General features: G+C 50.0%; 4 protein-coding genes across 4 annotated transcripts; 1 reads left to right on the forward strand and 3 right to left on the reverse strand.

Annotated features, from left to right (window-relative positions):
- Positions 1-45: 45 nt before the first annotated feature.
- On the reverse strand, positions 46-1,343 carry N7477_005443 (uncharacterized protein; the record flags this gene model as incomplete). Its single annotated transcript, XM_056967106.1, has 3 exons — positions 46-703; positions 748-825; positions 874-1,343. 3 exons carry the CDS (start codon positions 1,341-1,343, stop codon positions 46-48), a joined length of 1,206 nt encoding a protein of 401 aa, XP_056821860.1.
- Positions 1,344-1,853: 510 nt separating this feature from the next.
- Positions 1,854-5,786, reverse strand: N7477_005444 (peroxidase/cytochrome P450 family protein; the record flags this gene model as incomplete). The annotated part of the gene is made up of 16 exons (XM_056967107.1): positions 1,854-1,885; positions 1,933-2,330; positions 2,378-2,502; positions 2,552-2,984; positions 3,036-3,252; positions 3,301-3,575; positions 3,623-3,827; positions 3,876-3,911; positions 3,966-4,103; positions 4,151-4,321; positions 4,378-4,649; positions 4,696-5,044; positions 5,092-5,178; positions 5,260-5,338; positions 5,387-5,551; positions 5,601-5,786. 16 exons carry the CDS (start codon positions 5,784-5,786, stop codon positions 1,854-1,856), a joined length of 3,168 nt encoding a protein of 1,055 aa, XP_056821861.1.
- Positions 5,787-10,595: 4,809 nt separating this feature from the next.
- N7477_005445 (uncharacterized protein) lies at positions 10,596-11,210 on the forward strand (the record flags this gene model as incomplete). The annotated part of the gene is made up of 1 exon (XM_056967108.1): positions 10,596-11,210. The coding sequence occupies one exon, from the start codon at positions 10,596-10,598 to the stop codon at positions 11,208-11,210; it is 615 nt and encodes a 204-aa protein (XP_056821862.1).
- Positions 11,211-12,927: 1,717 nt separating this feature from the next.
- On the reverse strand, positions 12,928-15,777 carry N7477_005446 (putative C6 transcription factor; the record flags this gene model as incomplete). The annotated part of the gene is made up of 1 exon (XM_056967109.1): positions 12,928-15,777. The coding sequence occupies one exon, from the start codon at positions 15,775-15,777 to the stop codon at positions 12,928-12,930; it is 2,850 nt and encodes a 949-aa protein (XP_056821863.1).
- Between the last annotated feature and the right edge of the window lie 1,758 nt (positions 15,778-17,535).

The raw sequence follows: 17,535 nt of genomic DNA on the forward strand, positions 1-17,535 counted from the left end.
AATAATAAACGGACATACAACCCGGAATCGGACACGGATGACAACTCACATAGCATCCGGTTCTTCTGGGCTTTCACCATTCTTATACCTGTACAGCCTCGATAATTCCCTTATAGGCATCGAAACAGCTTTCTCCAATCCATCAACAGGCCTCACTCTGACCACTCTCTCCATGAATGTACTCTCCTCCCCAAACATCGGGCCCAAATAGTGCATATTGAACAAATGGCCCGATCCCTGCCGGATGATCACTCTCCCGGAGAAGACACTCGTATTCGAGTATGCACTCGTAGGGGACGTGAATTGCAATACTCCAATATTCGCCACAAAATCCTGAGTGTTGGCGTAATGTTCGATGTGCCGAATTGCGCACTCTCCCTGCGTCTGTCGGCGAGGTGTGTTGCCTTCCGAGCTGGTGTCTTGGACCTTATGCAGAGGAGGATTGCGAAATTGTCTTGCCGCGTTGCCGAATGTGTATATCTCTAACTTTCTCATTTGACATTTGCTCAAGTCTCCATACAGATAGTCAACAATTGAGGAAGCTTCAATTCCACCTTGGGAGTGGACGATCAGAACGACTTTGTTCGTAGCGGACGCGGCGATGGCATGCCGAAGTTGGGCTCGTCCCTGTCGGATGTCGACTGTCTTGTAGTCGAGGTCTCGCTGAATGAGGCATTCTATGAGGTCGAGGATGACACCTTTGCTGGATTGGTTTAGTGATGCACCTCCAGGGAAAGAAAGACGCACGTAGGGTTATGGATGCCCACGATCTCCCGGCCAAACACTTCTGCTAGTGCGGTCAGGTTCGACTGATGCCAGTGTTTCCTATACTAATTAGCGAGAGAAAATTATATTTTGGACTGCAATAGGTACCCAGTGGCGATTCCATTGATGAAAAACCACGGCTCGGTCTCATCGTTTACTGGCGGTCTCGTTCTTGGAATACCGATAAGGGACCTCCTCGTTGGGGCTCCATTCAGGAGTCTGATAATGATCATAGTCAAGAACGTAAAGGCTGCATAGAACACTCCATGAACAGCCAACGGAAAGATCCAGAAGGTCATCAGGGCAACCGGGAGTGATATCAGCAGAGAGATCTGACTGATGATCAAAATAATATGAAGGAAAACATCCCATAGGTTGCGAAGACTAGGATAAAGCTCATCCAACGGCTTAGAGCGCAAGGGAAGGAGGGGGATGAATATGCATGGCAGTAGCTTAACGAGGCGAAATACGGAGCAAATATCCTCCCAAACTAGGCGAAAGGGGTTGGTGTCCATGTCGGAAGGAATGTCGAGGAACGGATTTCCCCGTACTGGGTTATTCGTGTTGATGGATGCCATTTCTCAAAGAGATCGAGCTATTTCGTCGATCTTCATGGAAGAGTAGGATACTTCCTATCAAGTATTGTCAGTGAGTCTTTCAATATATATAGCAAAGAAGCTTTCACATGGTTTTCTAACCCTTAGCTGAACTGCTAAACCTTTCCCGGGTTATATCATTTGGTAATGACTACATCATTATGACCAGCATACTGCATCTGTTACCATCTACAATGTGTGGTATGTCATGTCTCTTTTCCGCAAATGGCCAGGGTGATATCTTAGACATACTCTCAGTTGCTGACTGGATAAGTTAGTGAAAACTAAAGAATTAACAATATGACCTAGCTAAATTTAACTTGTGGACTGGACGAATGTTACAACGCATGATGTAAGGCTTATGATCATACTGACCCTTATCACTTCTGTAAGATTTATATTAGTTTCATGCAGCTAAGACCAGTAGCACCTAAACTACATAATTTAAGTGATAAAGGGACCACAAACTCTGTTATTATAACCCTAGTGTACTTAGTTGAAAGAATCGAATGATGCTTTCATATCTGTTTCTAGTCAGTGTCCATCCAGCTATAGAAACCGAGTGACTCACTCTGAGGAAATGGCACCCAGTCAGATCCATCCTCCCGTAAATACAGCTTGAACGCGCCGTTTACCAACTTGCTCTTCATTTCTCCGGCAGGGCCAGGGACTCGACGGAAATTTTCCAACCGGCCTAGAACTCGCAACAGCGCAGCACCGGCGGTAGTCACAATCGCCCTTCCGAGACAGGCGTGTGGACCCCAGCCATGGTGGATGTAGCTATCAGCCGGACGGTCGAGTCTGATTTCCTCAGGATTTGGAAATTTTGATGAGTCACGACCAGCCGTTATAAAGTCTACGAAGATCGAGTCACCCTCTCGGACCGTGGGGGACGACTTGGCGTCTGCAATGCTGGCCTCGTCGACCGACGTGCGAAGGACACCGAAGGCAGGAGTCGACAGACGGAACCTACTTAGATCAGTAGATCATCAAGGACCCCAAGGTAAGAAACATACCCCTCTAGAGCGTATTTCTTCAGTTTCTCGAATGCCTCGGGTTCGTCCGAGCGTGCCAGTCTTCGGATAGCCGGCCAGTGCGAGGCGTACTTATCCGATAGATAGAGCTCGAGCATTTGCGCCCACTTTCATTATTAGTGAACTCTAGGTATATGCTTCGGTAGTGGAACTTACTCCCTGCGCTTGAGTTGCACACGCTGCGGCAGCTGTAGGAATGATCGTCCACACCACTTCGTCAACACTCTTACCACCTCTCAGTAATCTCTCGACGAGCTGAGGGCCATAGCTGGTTGCGCCGGTTTCAGTTCCCCCAAACGCATGCATGAAACTCCCAAATGCATGCATGAAACGACTCATAAGATTATACTTGGTGCCTGAGACTGCCTTGGCCATAATGGAGCCCATTCGCTGCGATTCTCTTGATGCCACAACCCGATTGCGGAAGGATTCAGTTGGCTCAAGATCCAGAAAGACATAACCGAACAGGTGGGACAGGGCTTCAGAAAGCTCTCTCGGTGTATATGCATCAGATGACGGGCTATGGGAGTCTTTGAGCGGCATATTGAAGAATTGTGCGCAGAAGTGTGCATGTGCGAGGTTCCCAACACTACGCCCGTCAGCATTGCGTATGTAGGCAGAAAATCTTAGACAGACTTACTCTCGGACAATATCAACTTGATAACTGTTCTCGAGCTTCCGGCTATGTCCACGGAGCAGGTCGGTGGTGATCGACTCGTAGAGTTGCCGCACTTCCTCAAGCATAGATTTGGGTTCATAGAGACACTCGTTGACAAATCGCCTTTGTTCTGTGTTTGCAGCCGAGTCTCCACTTAGCATGTAATCATGATGGGTCACTTCGAATGTATGTAGCCCCCCTTTCATACTGTCAGCACGTCCATAATAACATCATATCAAGAACCTACAAGGAACATGGAACCGCTTCTGATCCTCCAGAAGCTTCGTCACGCCCTCCCATGTCGTGACAGGAACAGGTGGAGGGACATTTGACGGTCGATCGAAATCCAAGTCCTTCACTTTCATGTACTTTTCCATGATGTCTCGGCTCTTGCCTGGGGTCACGAATGGATACAGAGCATAGACGCTGTTTGGCTGGTACCATCCTGGGAAGGCTCTCATCAGCAACTTGTACATGACGCCGCCACCAGCAACGTCGAAATCAGAGCTGACTGCATTGAAGCTTTCCAGAGTTAGCTGAAATAACAATAGGGTGGAATGGAGGCTCACCCAAAATTGGTCAAGTTTGCAGGACTATAGTCGACCGTGTAGAAACGATCTCCACGAACGAGAGCAACCGCATCAGACAGAACGGCCACTGAGATGGTGAATCCAGGACATAGTCCGGAGCCTGGGTAGAAGGGCTTCTTGGCTTCTTCCGCCTGAATCCCAACATATAGCTCTATATTGTCTGGGTGGCCGTATAATGCCTCCACTGTAGTTTTCTAGCAATGATCTTCCTTTTTAGATGTCGGACACTTACGTGTGTCTGCAATAGCAGGATCTGGGTTGACCTCGGCTATAGAAGGCTTAAGCGTGTTTACACCTGAAGGCAATTTAGAAGTGCACTTACAGAAAGCCGAATATGGTTCCAGCTTGAAGAACAATCTGAACTCATTCAACGTGGCCAATTCCCACTGTCGCCCCTGCTCGATTCCAAGCATTTCAATGGCCTTCATTACCTTTGGAACGCCTCTGGCGCCAAATGCCCCTGAAAAGGTCATATCTCAATCTTTAGTCAATGATTTAGCAACTTACCCGCAACGTTCTCACACCCTTGAGACAACAGGCTCACAAGCTCACCATCAGTGAAGCTTCCATTATCTTGTCGCTTTAAACCTCCAAACGTCCACGTTTCTGGTTCTCCTGGTTCCTTGTCTTGAAAATACTGCCGAATCCCATTTAGGAATTGATTCACCGACAGTGTGCCTATCAATTATTTGTCAATTCCGTTCAAAACCCATATTGCAGTGGAAACTACGTACTAGCATCAACATCGGATCCGAAAATTTTCTCGAAGAGGCTATTCATCCACGCTTCATCGTGATTACTGATGGCCGCGTGCCATCGGTAAATCATGTTGAACTCAGCGCTGACCTGGTTGCCGACTCCTCGAGGGACACAATCTTTGTCGAAGATTTCCAGGTTCTCTCTTGGGTCAAGTTTCCAGTTTGAGTCTGTGGGATTCTCGTTGAGGTTCAGGATGGCCCGGAGATAGTCGTTGAGGATGATATTGACATATAAGCCACATGTTATCCTAAGCCCGTCAGCACTTGCAGACATAACAGCAGATTCAGACACACAATCTTCCTGTTTGGAATAGATCATTATCCCTCTTGGCCACCGCTTCAGCATACCCAAGATCATCGTGCGTCATCCCAGTGGGCAAACTGAACCTTCCAGCTTCGTTTATAAAAGCCAGCTCTCCCACTAACCAATTGTGAAACCGATTGAAAGCGACTAACAATGCACAGACACCCGGCGGTTGCGTGAGGAGTCTTTTTTCAGGAAAGGTATCAGGTTTAAGACGGCCATCGGTAAAAGTCCTCACTTGATTTTGCTGGTCTTGGTTATGGCCGTATAGCGGGCCGAGGTCAAGATATGAGGAATTCTTCAATCTGGTGCTGTCCTGTTCGTCTGTGTGGAACAAGTCTGGTCTTGAATTAGACCTAATATAGACTAAGGGAAATTTGGCATACCGTGAATGATCACTGTAGCTAGATAGAAGAGATTGCTTGATATCTTGCTTGGATGCTCCTTGGCGGGGCCACTGCGGGCCAGGAGGGCTAGAAGAGTCAGTAGATAGGCATTTTTGAATCATACACAGGAACCATACTGTCAAATATGAGAGACGGGTCAGGAAGAACAGCGGGCCTTGGATGCTGGGGGGGTGACAGTCCGCGCATAATGGCTTCCGGACGCCCCAAGATGGGGATACATAATATTCTAAAATGGTCAGTTCATCAAGCAGCTAGTAAATAGGGAAAAACATACGTTATAGCTTCCATCGGCTGTTCGATACTTGAATTTATCCCCAAGATAGGACAACGGAGGATGCTTCAGGTTGCCCCAGAGGGTGGTGATAAAAGTATCGGTGATTTTATCTCGCACTGCGGAGGTATTGGGCAGGGATGCCGTGGCCTGGATGATATTTTCGATCTGGTCTATGTAAGCTCCTGCTTCCCGGCGTGAAAAGATCAATGCATACCAGATACTTCCTATCGTCAACTAAGCCCCCATTGAAGGATGCCTGGCCCAGTTCACGAATAGTCTGCAAGTCTGGAATAATCCTTCCTGCTTGGCTGACAAGATCCTGATGAACTTCACTGAGTAACTTCCGATTCATGCCATTCCGCCCGGCAGAGTTTGAATCAGTGTTGATAAAAGGAGACATCGCGGAATTTTTGATTTTCGGCTATCCCGTAGAATGATGCTACTCTAGACGGGGCAAGTGGTGAGTGTTAGTATCAGATCCCGCTTCTAAAATTTGGCTTGTATCTAATTGATTTATAGATTTTCTCTATTATCGATGCACCAACAGTCGTGACGAAATGGTGCCAACAACAATTTTGCTGATCGGCTGCTTGAGTACTGGCCGTTGCCTACATCTGATTGGTCTGACGTTAGATGACGTTATGGTACCAGTTCCCGGTAGACGTGAACTGATCTCATAGATTTGGCTAGACTTCTCTAAATAAGGCAAACCGAGATCGTAAAACAAAAAAAAAAATAGCTGCTAAGTTCTAGCCAGTTAATTCTGTTAGCCATCGCTAGAGTTTAATCATGTGGTAATGCGATCCCATCTCTGGAACAATGTAGCCTGGAACAATGCCAGTGTAGTAGTCATAGTTTTTCAATCGTGGGAGCCGATTATCCAACCGACAAGTCTGATGGATGTAGAACCGCAGCAGTGGTTGCTTAGGTTCAATATAGAAGAACGAGATAGTCTGTAGTTCCCTAACTCTCCGCGGAGAGACCTCGGTTGATCATACACTTTCCTAAGCTTCCCTGATTTCTAGTGACTGCAGTAACAGTCATCCAGGTCTTGCCAAAAAGCTGTGGCCAACACTTATACGATAGTGATAAGCAATGTCACGGGTATGCAAGTAAGCGAGGTATCTTGATTGTCGAGTGTTGTGCTATATGGTTCTGACTAAAGCAACAGCTCAGCTTAAGAGGCTTTTATCCACGATATTGCTAACTCTCTTGGGTGCAGCGGACTAATAGCTTCTCTGGTGAACAGCAATGAATCAACACGGCTGCCGGTTCGAACTACAATTGTTGCTGATCACACAGGACGAAGAAGGAAGCCAGGGGATGAGCAGGGCATTGTATTCTACTCTTGATGTCCTGTATCTAATGAAATCGCAAATCAATTTGGTATTGCGATCCCAGAAGATATCTTGCGACTCCCTTAAGCATAAAACAGTACAATAAGCCAACAGAAATTACAGTCATGGGTACAGGAGGGCCGCCGACATCTGGAGGATTCGCCGGCCAAAGGTCGGAAACCGCTAACGGCGTGTCACGTAGTGTATTAGCGATGTATTACCATTTGAAAAAAGCGGTGGCGAGCGCACCGGCCCTGTATCACGTCCTGATTAGGAAATTTGGATCTCAAGGTTGAGACTGGGAGCGGTACCCGATATGGTTAGCCGGTGTATTCTCGCTGTAGCTCGTGTAAAGCACTACGCAACGGCGCCTCGCGGGGAGGGGGGGAGGAGGACGCCTTGTGTTATATCGATTAGATTTACTGCGTTGGTGTCATGGAATGATTCGAATTTGAAGTACTTTATATCTGTTTGGCCAGTATTAGATCTTCCGCGGATACAATTCGTTGCCACTTTTATTTTGTAATTACTAACTTAGTAAGACCCGATGACACCGGATTATAGAAATGGAGAGTGGGTATTGATTTGGTATTGGGCGAAAGAACCTTCTCCACAGAGCCTTAGGCAAAGTTGTACATAAAGATGCATCTCGTTAGTGCTGAGCTTAACGTTAGACAATATCTAAGGCCGAGTAACTTTATAGTAGAAGCTGGGGGCAAGCTCCTTGACTTAGGGAGAAGAACAGTCAGATAGGACCTATAATTCTTCCGAAGTTTCACTCCTGTCATCCGAAGATTGCCTCCTTGGCCATCCACGACGCTTAGCGGACCGAGTATCTGTGTCTGCTGTTCTCTTTCCCTTATGAACATCGTTATCTATTACGTTTCCCTGAGCTCGTTGATTGATATCTTCCCTTCATTTAATTTTTCCTTTTTTTAGGTTGTCTCTTCTACAAAGTTCACGCACCTAGAAGCGCAGGAATAAGTTCGGGTCGTCCGCTCGGTTCCCACTAGGGGAATCGTTAAAAACCATGAGCCTAGAAAGATTGAACGAACTAGAGACGATCGACCTACGACCGCTACCGCCATATCGAGCCGAGCACTTCGCGGAGATTAAGATAGAGCCAGACCGAGATACAGCGAGAGAACGGGCCGAGACTACACGGCCCACGTCCGATATTTTCGTCTACTCAGACAACTCTGGTCGGCATGGCCACTTAGGCGCAGCTATCGTAGCCCTAGACGACAATGTAGACGTCGAATCCGAGCAGGTGCAGATAGGCCTTATAGACCGATGGTTCAGTCTACGTCGCGGAACTAATAGGCAATTTTCACACTATCAGCACAGTGTCTATGATTGCCCACGAACGCTTCAGAACGGTAGACAGTAGATGAACAATAGCGACGATCCTCTACGACAGCAGGTCAGCCCTATAGGCTATTCAACGCGTGAGAAATAAGTCCGGGCAATAGTTCACCTACGCGATCCTCTAGATAGCGGCTGAGGTTCAAGCGGAGAGAACCACGCTCCACCTTTAGTAGATACTGCCACAAGCTAAAACGAAAGGAATCGTGTGCTATACGAACAGTTCGTAACCACTAGCCCGACGGGAATGGCGACACTATTAGCGACGATCGATAGAAGCCTCACTTAACGTATGTATTCTTAATGCAGATTTAATGCAGATTTAGAGCCCCGATCCGTAGGGGTGATCGTCTTGAAAGAGCGAAGGGCGAAAGGCTCTAGATGCACGAAGTACGACAATTCACCGCGACAATTCACCGACCGATCGTTCTATAAGGCGACGAATCTGTAGGCCGGCGCAGCGGACCAAAGGCATAGTTGCCTTATCCCGAGCGTTATGGTGAGAGCTAAGGGAGGAACAGGCCTGGCCGAGCAAAAGCAGCGCAGATTGCACTTGAGGTATCGCGGAGGATGTAAAGGAGGTTGTTTGAGGGCAACATCCTTCCGCTTAGCCAAAAGACCATTTATATCGACCCCTTAAGGTCGACATCCTCAAATCCATATATATATATACCCACACCTGCATATTAAGGAATAACCACATTATTCCTTAACAGAGGAGCTGACGAGTCACGCCAGGCATAAGGGCTGGCGTAGGTCGGTGATCCGGACCAATAGCAATGATGCCTCATCAGCAGAGCACGGACGAATGCGAGGAGTCAGAGAGAAACGGTTGAGCAAGAAGAGCGCGAAGTTGAGGGGTGGTCTTTATAGAAGCCACGCACGGCGACGCCGCGGACTCATGTCGCTAAAGCGGAAGAGACAGCGCTAAACCGCATAGCGTAATTCACCGTGACTACCGGATACGTGATAACCAACTACAGTACACCATCCGGCCACTTGATTGGATGATAGCTTTATCACGGCAATCCGAAATATAAAGTCCTAGAGCTACTGAAATCTCAGAGTACTGTTGGCTGCCAGGACACTTGCTCTTCAGCTTTATATCACCTTGGTTTTTTTTTTTGGTTCAGAGCATTCGAGCAATTAAAGCACTTCATGGTTCACTATTGACGATTCACGCGAGAGACAGTCATTCAAATTAGACTTTCATAGGCGCATAGGCGTGCCCGCTTCTGTCGTGTCTTGTGCGCAGCCTACTTAGCACTTGAAAGGTAGATCTTGTTAATGCTTCGAGTGCTCTGCGGGGTCCAAATGTTGGCTTTTGAAATACCTGTTGACCCAAGATCGAGACCTTTCAGTTCAGATTATTGCAATTAAATGCATCGCATCTTGATGCCGTGTCACGTAGACAACATAGATAGACATGTAGTTGTAAATTTAACGCAGACGATTCGCCGGATCTAGTTAAAGCTTGAGAGACTAGTAGTCACTCACGACTCACAGAAGGATATGGAGAAATTCTCAACTAGGAGTAAATGGCTCCACTCTTCATAACAGCCCGGGTGGTCTAGTGGTATGATTCGCGCTTAGGGTTCGACCTAAGCACTCCTGCGCGAGGTCCCGCGTTCGATCCGCGGCTCGGGCCTGTTCGATTTTTGCCAACTGGATGTACACACTGTGTTTTTAATCAGGGGAGGTGGATGTGTGAAGTGGTGAACGCAAAGAATCTTGAAGTTTGAGAGCCTTGTTGATTTCCATTGGTCGAAAATTCGAAGCATTTGTGGAACTCGCTGGGCTCGAACCATTTTTGGTTCAAACTTAGTTTCTGCGACTGTATATCCCGGAACAACAGAATAAATGCTGACCACATGGGCAAGAGCAAAATGCGTCGCGAAAAACCTGGGAAAGTCTAAATACATTAGTTGATGTAGAAATCTGTTCAGTCATTTTTGTATTTCGAATTCAAGCCCAACATTGAGCGAAGCGTAACTGTCGGTCTTGGCTAGCTGCAGGGTCCGAAAGCTAGTGGCTCTAGCGGCGAAAACCCCTGATTGAACTAGTCGTTTCTGAAATTGCAGCCGGCATCCGTAAAAAAAAAAAAGAAAAAGGAATCAAAAAACGGCCAAATTGACACTCGAGCACACCTATGCTCTAAGTCTAGGAATAGGCAGATAGTAAACATAGGAGCTGCCGATGAACAAGCACTTCGTGTTTGGCGGGGTATGATTTGGGTGCAAACTGCGATGCTCACCTCGCTTCTAGGACTGAGCCAATGACTAACCTCTAGGGCCTTGGTGGCTCTAGGCAAGACTGAAACTGTCTCCGAAGATACGACCCCATAATTTCGTGGCGCTCATGAGGAAGACTTGGCTTGACTCACAAACTTGGATTGGCGCATAAATCCAGGCTTTCTCGTTCATTGCTCGCTCTTATTCAACCCGCAAATTCACTCCCTATCTCACAACCCGATCGTCTTCTATCAAATTTTCAAGCGAACCCACACAATGATCAATACCCTATCCATCGCCGCGTCCCTGCTGACGCTGGCAACAACCGTTCTGGGCAGCTGCGAGACCATCAGCTATACCACCTGCGCCGATAACATTGTGCACTGGTACGACCCAACCAACGGCGAAGTCTGCGATCCCCTCGACTGCGGCGGTGGTCGTGCCCCCGTCAAGTACGACGTCCCCTGCTGTGCGGCATACACTGGCACGGAGCCCTGCGTTTCGACAACCTCTACTCTCTCTTGCTGGAAGCCTTCATCAGTCTTGGCTTCTACGACAGCAGCATCCACCTCGGCCGAGGCCACTGAGGCCACTGTGACCGAGACCGCTGTTACATCTACTTCTACTGGCGCGGCGAAGACTTCCGGAAGTGATTCTAGTAGCACTGCGCCGTTGACCACCACTGCACCGACTACCTCCACTGCTGCGACGACGTCGAAGAGTGAAGTGTCCAGCAGTGGCTCGGTCGCATCGAGTGAATCTGCGACACCCAGTGACTCCACCGAAACAAGCAGCTCCGCTGCGCCGGTCTCTACTAATATGGCGGGCGGCTTTGTTAGCTCCTTGAAGGTTGTTGCGGGTGCTGCGATCGGAGCACTTGTTCTTGTCTGAATGCATTCTGGGGACGCCTTATACCGGTCTAGACGATGAAAGACACAACGGCTGGAACATGTTATCTAAGTTGTGTAATATAATGCAAGGAAATAATCCAACGAATTGCACGAGGTGACCGTCTTTAGTGAATGATTCCCATTCCCGCTTCTACTGAGTGTGGATGTCAACGGCAAAAACTTGACGATTCAAAACACTGGAACAACTGAAAGCTGTGATAGTAAGCTTTTAGTCTTTAAAAGACTTTCATAGTTGTAGCACTATCGGAGTCAGCTGTGCTACTACTCTCTCGAATGATTTCTTGAATCGTAACCCGAAGTCCGTTACTTCAAATGTGATTCTCCCCATTAACACTGCTAGTACTGACTAAGTTGTATTAATAGGTGATGACATATCAACAAATTCTTGCTATAGTACTTGACTCACTTATAGAATTCAGTGCATTACCCTGTATAGCCTGCAATTACTTTCTTCCTTTCCCTGCTAAACAGGGGAAGGGTGAGATACCGTGATAAGGCATGAAAATATGCTCCAGCACGAGATTCTTTTAGTAATCACACTCAACTCACGGACGCATGAGAGTCAACGAAGGTCAACACCGCCTGCACAGAGCCATTTGGGTTCTCTTCTGCAGTCCAGTGGCCTGATTCTTCGCACTATCTCCTCCATCAGCGTCAAAAAGATTAGGAGCTCTAGATTGAGAATCGGGGAACCTACAGCCTGTCTCCATGGAATAAGATGGTCTCATTTCAAATTTCGGTGGTATGTCGTTGCAAGGATGTGTCCTCTTTTGTGTCTCCCAATAACCTTTTACATTGCTATAAGACGACCGTTTCATATAGACATAGAGTTATCTCACTATGTCGAGACCCAGGCTTGGTACTAAATATCCTTGTTCTCCTTGGAAGGAGTGACTCCAAATCTCAAATCATACCAAAGCCCTCCTCTGGAAAACTGAATGTCGAAGCTCGCAGGCCCCCAGTGTCTGTCAAGTTTCACTCGTGTCCCCCAAATCACGCAATTCAGCAGCCTTAGTTTACCTGCAACGTTATGACTTTACGAAGTGATAGAAGAATACTTGATAATCAAGGCCATAGCCGACTTGATAGATTGAAAAACAAAAAAATTGCTCACAGACTCGGCGTAACGCCATGGCTCGTAATCACATCCGGGGGTCACTAAATAGAACCCCTCAACGCTCGCTGAACACAACAGCAGTACAAATGAAATAATAAAAGAGCCCTTGAAAGCTCGAAACCCCAGTAAGGAAATCGCGACAGGTTTCAAACCTGCGCCGCAGAAACAACAAACAAAGGTAACGAAAAATGACAAGTGAACCAGACCAGGACCAGTGACTGACACAGGAATGGTGAAAACAAGACGTTCACGAGGATTGGGTATCAGTGAAATGACGAAACCCGTCCACAGCCAACCCCATTCCCACTCTCCACTTCCAAGGAGAGAAATAAGGAACCAGGGTAAAAGAAAGCCATGATCGCGCGACGAAAGACTCAAGGAAACAAAAGACCATTTTGAATCGTTGATTCGAAGAGTTTTTTTTTTTTCTCAAATCCGCGATCGTAGATCGTACAAACGTAAGACGTGTGAAAAAAAAAATCGTGAAATAATAATACAACGGGACCATCAGGGGTAAGACAACCCTCTGAGCTCAAGCTCAAGCTTAAGCTCAATCTCAAACTCAAACTTGACCTTGATCTCACCGACTGAACGACGTCCAAATGGCGCTCAGCCAACCGGCCGGGATACCGATTTCCGACGGGGCATTGAGTGCCATGGACCATTCGGAACCATCTAGGAAAGCGAGGACGTCGTCGCCGCCGAGACTTGTAGAGAGGAGGGATGAGTCGGGGACTTCGGTTGAGGTTAAGGGTGGGGACGGAGCGAGAGTGACTGAGCCTGGGTGTGGCAGGACGGGGACGCTTGTTGCTGCGTTGATTGGGGGAAGAGATTGAGAGTAAGGGGGTGGAGGGGCTGTCGGGCGAGAAGGGAGCCAGGAAGTTATCGGTTGGAGGCGGTTTGAAGTTGCAGTGAGGTATTGGGAGGGTGACTGGGTTGTGGCAGCGATGGATGGAAGGTTTGGTGGGGAGGAGGTGTACATTGAACCGTCCGGGTGATGTTGTTGGAGGGATGGGAGAGAGTATGGTGATTGTGATGGCATCGGGCGACTATTTGGGAGGGGGAGGCTGGGTCGTCGGTCGCCCTCAAGGCTTGGGGGTGGCAGACCAGGGCTATTGACAGGGACCCAGGACTCGCGACGCCCGCCAGCGCCGTCTAGAGATTGGTCGGTCGGGTCACCGAGATCGCTTTTCACGGCGTTGCTGCCAGCGTCGCTGGGGATGCGTTCGGGGAGCAGGTCTCCGGCGATGACGGTGCTTTCATCTTCTCCGTCAAGGTGGTCTTCAATGGATCCGAAGTCGAGGAAGATTTTCTCCAGGAGCTTGAATTCTTCCAAGCCGCCTCCACCCTCGCGGATCGTGCGAACACCGTTGGTCATACCATGATCAGACACATCGGACATGCTGTCAAGACGGTTGCGAGAGTAACGACGGTAGTCGCGCTTGACCTTGGAAAAGTAGCTGTGCAGACGGTTTAGGGTGCGGAACCAGCCCACAGCCATCTTCAGACGCGGACGCATCTCTCGAAGGATATCCAAAGCCTTCCGAGCCTGCACTGCACCGGGCTGGTGGCTATCATGACTTGCCGGTGGAGGCTTGGAACCCATGAGACCATCAGGGTCCATATGCGAGAAATGCATGCTGTAGACACCGATGAAAGCAGCGTTGTAAATAGCAAATCCGACGAGAGGGTTCTCAACCAGAGCACCGCGGCCTTGGCAGGTCGCCACGAGGTCGATCATCTGTCGAGCCGCCTTGAAGAGCTCACGGGCACTGTCGCGCCAGAACGTCTCGGGCGGGCCGTTGACCTTGTCCGCGGGGAACAAAGGCTCGTCCAGGGGACCGATAGGCTCATTGCAACGAAGTGGCAAGAATGGGATGTAAGCGCGGTGCAAGACAATTACGGACAAGAAGTAGACCACGTGCATCACGGTATACGAGGCCAGCGTAGTCTTGTACATGATATGTGTATCGGTGTTTCGCAAGGAATATTGCAGATTGCGGGACAGACTGTCCTGGAACTCATTCAGTTGCATTCGCAGAGACGCAAAACGCGACTCGGGGTGCCACGGTGGATATTGCTCGGTTCGACGACCGCCAGCACAGGACCATTTGGCGATGCTGCCCCAGATGCGAATGATTCGGATCACGCGGCTGAGCACCGACTCCTCCGCGCCGACTTCCCATCGATCAACATCCTCTTCACTAGAATCTTTTCGGCGCGAGATTGGTGACCATGCCTTGCCATCCGGGGTTCCATTGGTGGCCGGCATCTTCTCATCACCGAATCCACCCAGACTCTGACGAATGCTTGGAATCTGCACACCTTGGGAGCCAAAACTCTGAGGGCGACGCACCGTCGGCTCTTTCAATCGAGCGGTCCGGACACGCTCGCCAAAAGCAAACGCATTGTCGCTCGGAAGTTGAATTTCGAGCTCCTTCACACGAATCATGCGCGGGCGATATTTCCCACTGCTCAAACACCGATCAAGGATGAAGCAAGCCCAGAACGTTCGGCGCTTCGTCTCTTGTGAAATCACATCATCGGAAGTCTGCTCCTTCATTTCGGCCCGTCGCGGCAAGCCGAAGTGATCCTCGGCTTTAATCCCAGGCGATAAACGCGACATCTCGCGAGGCGGAAATTCATTTTCCAACTCGAATGGCAGCCCCATGGCTTGTGCAAGTCGAATCGCCATGCCGACGTAAACCCAGGCACTCTTGCCACGGCACATTCCCCACTCATGCAAAGCGAGCATCAGCAACGCCTGCACTCGCGCGAGGTCCGGTACAGCGAGACTCGCGCCATCGAGGCCGGCCAGCCGGCTGCGCAAAGCCGTCGCGTAGTATTCTGACGCGGAAAGAGGGTTGGAGGAATGGCCAGGCGACGACGGCGAGTGGTATGCGACCAATGGAGGGTGGAAGCGGGCCGTGAGAGCCAATACTCCCAAGGGGATCAGTGACGCTGAGAGGTCTACCTTGGCCGCCAAGCGTGCGGGATCTTGTCCCTCCACCGAGACGGGCGCGGGAGTCGAAAGTTGTCGAATCTGACCGAGAAAGGTAGCCGGATGGAGGAAAGGTAACAGAGTCGCGAAATGCGACTGGAAGAGGTCGAAGACAGCCTCCCAGACCTTTGCCGTCAGGACCGAGGAGTCAAGCGCATCCAAACCTGCCTTGGAACCGGGACCCGCGCCCGCCATGCCTGAGATTTTGCGCGAGCGCACTCGTTTGGGACCGTCCCAGTCGCCATTCCGGTCATCACTGTCCACGAGGGCTTCGAGGTTTCGTTTGGCACCGCTCACGCCGATGGCCGGAGTTGGGTAGACGCATTCACGGCCAGAGGATTCGCAGGCGCGGCAGGTGGTGTCGATTCCGGCGTTGACGCACTTGATCTTGCTGCGACGGCATCGCGCGCAGGCGATGCTGGAGCGCATAGTTGGGAAGAGCAGACGCAATGCCTGCGTTGAATGCGAAAAACGAGACCGCTCAATGTGGACGAAGTTATCCCATGGAGAGAAACCGGGGAAAGGGGAGTTTGACAGGTCTGGGGTAATTAGTATTGTACGGTAACGCGAGGGCCGAGGACAGAATGCAAAAGATGCCGGATCCTGTGCATCCAAGGCAGCAAACAAAAGTACTTACAGAGAGAATCCGGGGAAAGAGGGAGAAAGGAAAGGAGTGTACCTGGGGGAATTAGGAGTGTGGGGGAAAAAAGTCAAGTCGGGGCACTCGGGAATGCGAATAGGTCGGGAGGGAACGGAGTCGAGACCGAACAAGAAATCCGAGAGCCGCTGGGGTGAAATTGCGGAGGCCCAAATGCAAGGGTGGGCCCCTTTCCGGGTGCCGAATGTATACCTATACCCTACTAGATTCCCCTTCTGTCATGGACGGGGACCGCCTCTACACTTCTTACACAGGACAGGACTATACGATGGACCGAGGTCAGTCTATCACGCCTACCTCTTCTCTCGTTTTGGTTTTTTATTTCCCTCATTCCCGTTCCTCTCTCTCTCTCTCTCTCTCTCTCTATCTCTGTCTCGTTTCCCCTTGTGTTCCACATACATCGCCTTCCTGACCGGCCGGTATCCTAATGCTGATCCGGCCATTTTCCGCCCTCCGGGGGGGTTTTTTGGTCTCCTGCAACTAGGATCTCCCCGTCCCTCTCTGCCCGATCGGCAATTGTACTGTCCGGACACAAATCAGATACCGCCCCGTCACGGGAACTCCAGATGGGGTCAAGCGAGCTCGGAGAGTACAGCGATATTAGCAACGGTGGTTGGTGGGTCACTGGGGAAGACCCGAGTATAGGGCTTGTCCACATGGTTGTGGACTGAGGGGGAACCCGAGCGCGACCTCCTCAGTCCGTGATCCCTCGGGTATTCCCATTCCACTTCCAATGGAACGAGCGCCTAAAGCCCCCGGGGCTCCCCGCGGGGAAAGAGAGGGAGACTAGCGAGACTGTGTGATTGATCCTCGTTTCCTACGCGGAAGTTACATCAGGGCCTCTGATTCTCGCGGGCACCTCCGTACCGTGTCACGCCCGTGCTGGCTTTGCCACTGGCTCGGCAGTCTGAATTCCACCGATTGAACGGTAACAAACACAACCCCGAGGCCGACTGCATGGCTCGGTCTGCACTTATACTGTGCGCATCCTACCCCAGACCAACGCCTGACGGCCAGACCACCCACTACATACTTCGTACTCATTATTTATGCCTCTCACCTCATTGCAGCGCGGATAATTCCGTCACCGTGACCAACTGCCAACTGTCAAAGGCATACACCGATCCCCACGGCGTTTCGGCCCCGTCCGAACAGGAGCACATGATTGGCCCCCAGCCTCCGAAGATGAACCCCGGCCAACCCCGCATTTGCGCTCGCATTAGGTAAATCGGCTATGGGCCGAGTTGCTTTTTCTGATTTGGATGTCATAGCACATTGACCTCCCATGTTTCCGCAAGATACGTCCAAGGGATAATCCTCCCGACCCCACAAATCAGCAGCCTCCGAATAACTGCCCAGCTCGTCATGTGGCCTACCTGTGGCCCGGGGACCGGGACGGGATATTCCTTTTGCCTCGTGTCAAGCCCGGTGGAGCAGCTTTGACTTTTCCCCGGTGGATATTCCACAGCCCAGGCACGAAAGGCCCGGTGCGGAGAGGCTCGAACGGGAATTCCAAGCAGTCCCGTTGC

The sequence above is a fragment of the Penicillium maclennaniae genome (genome assembly GCF_028827695.1).
Source record: "Penicillium maclennaniae strain IBT 15551 chromosome Unknown utg000005l:1.0-2652337.0:1.0-2654196.0, whole genome shotgun sequence".
Taxonomy (NCBI): Eukaryota; Fungi; Ascomycota; class Eurotiomycetes; order Eurotiales; family Aspergillaceae; genus Penicillium; species Penicillium maclennaniae.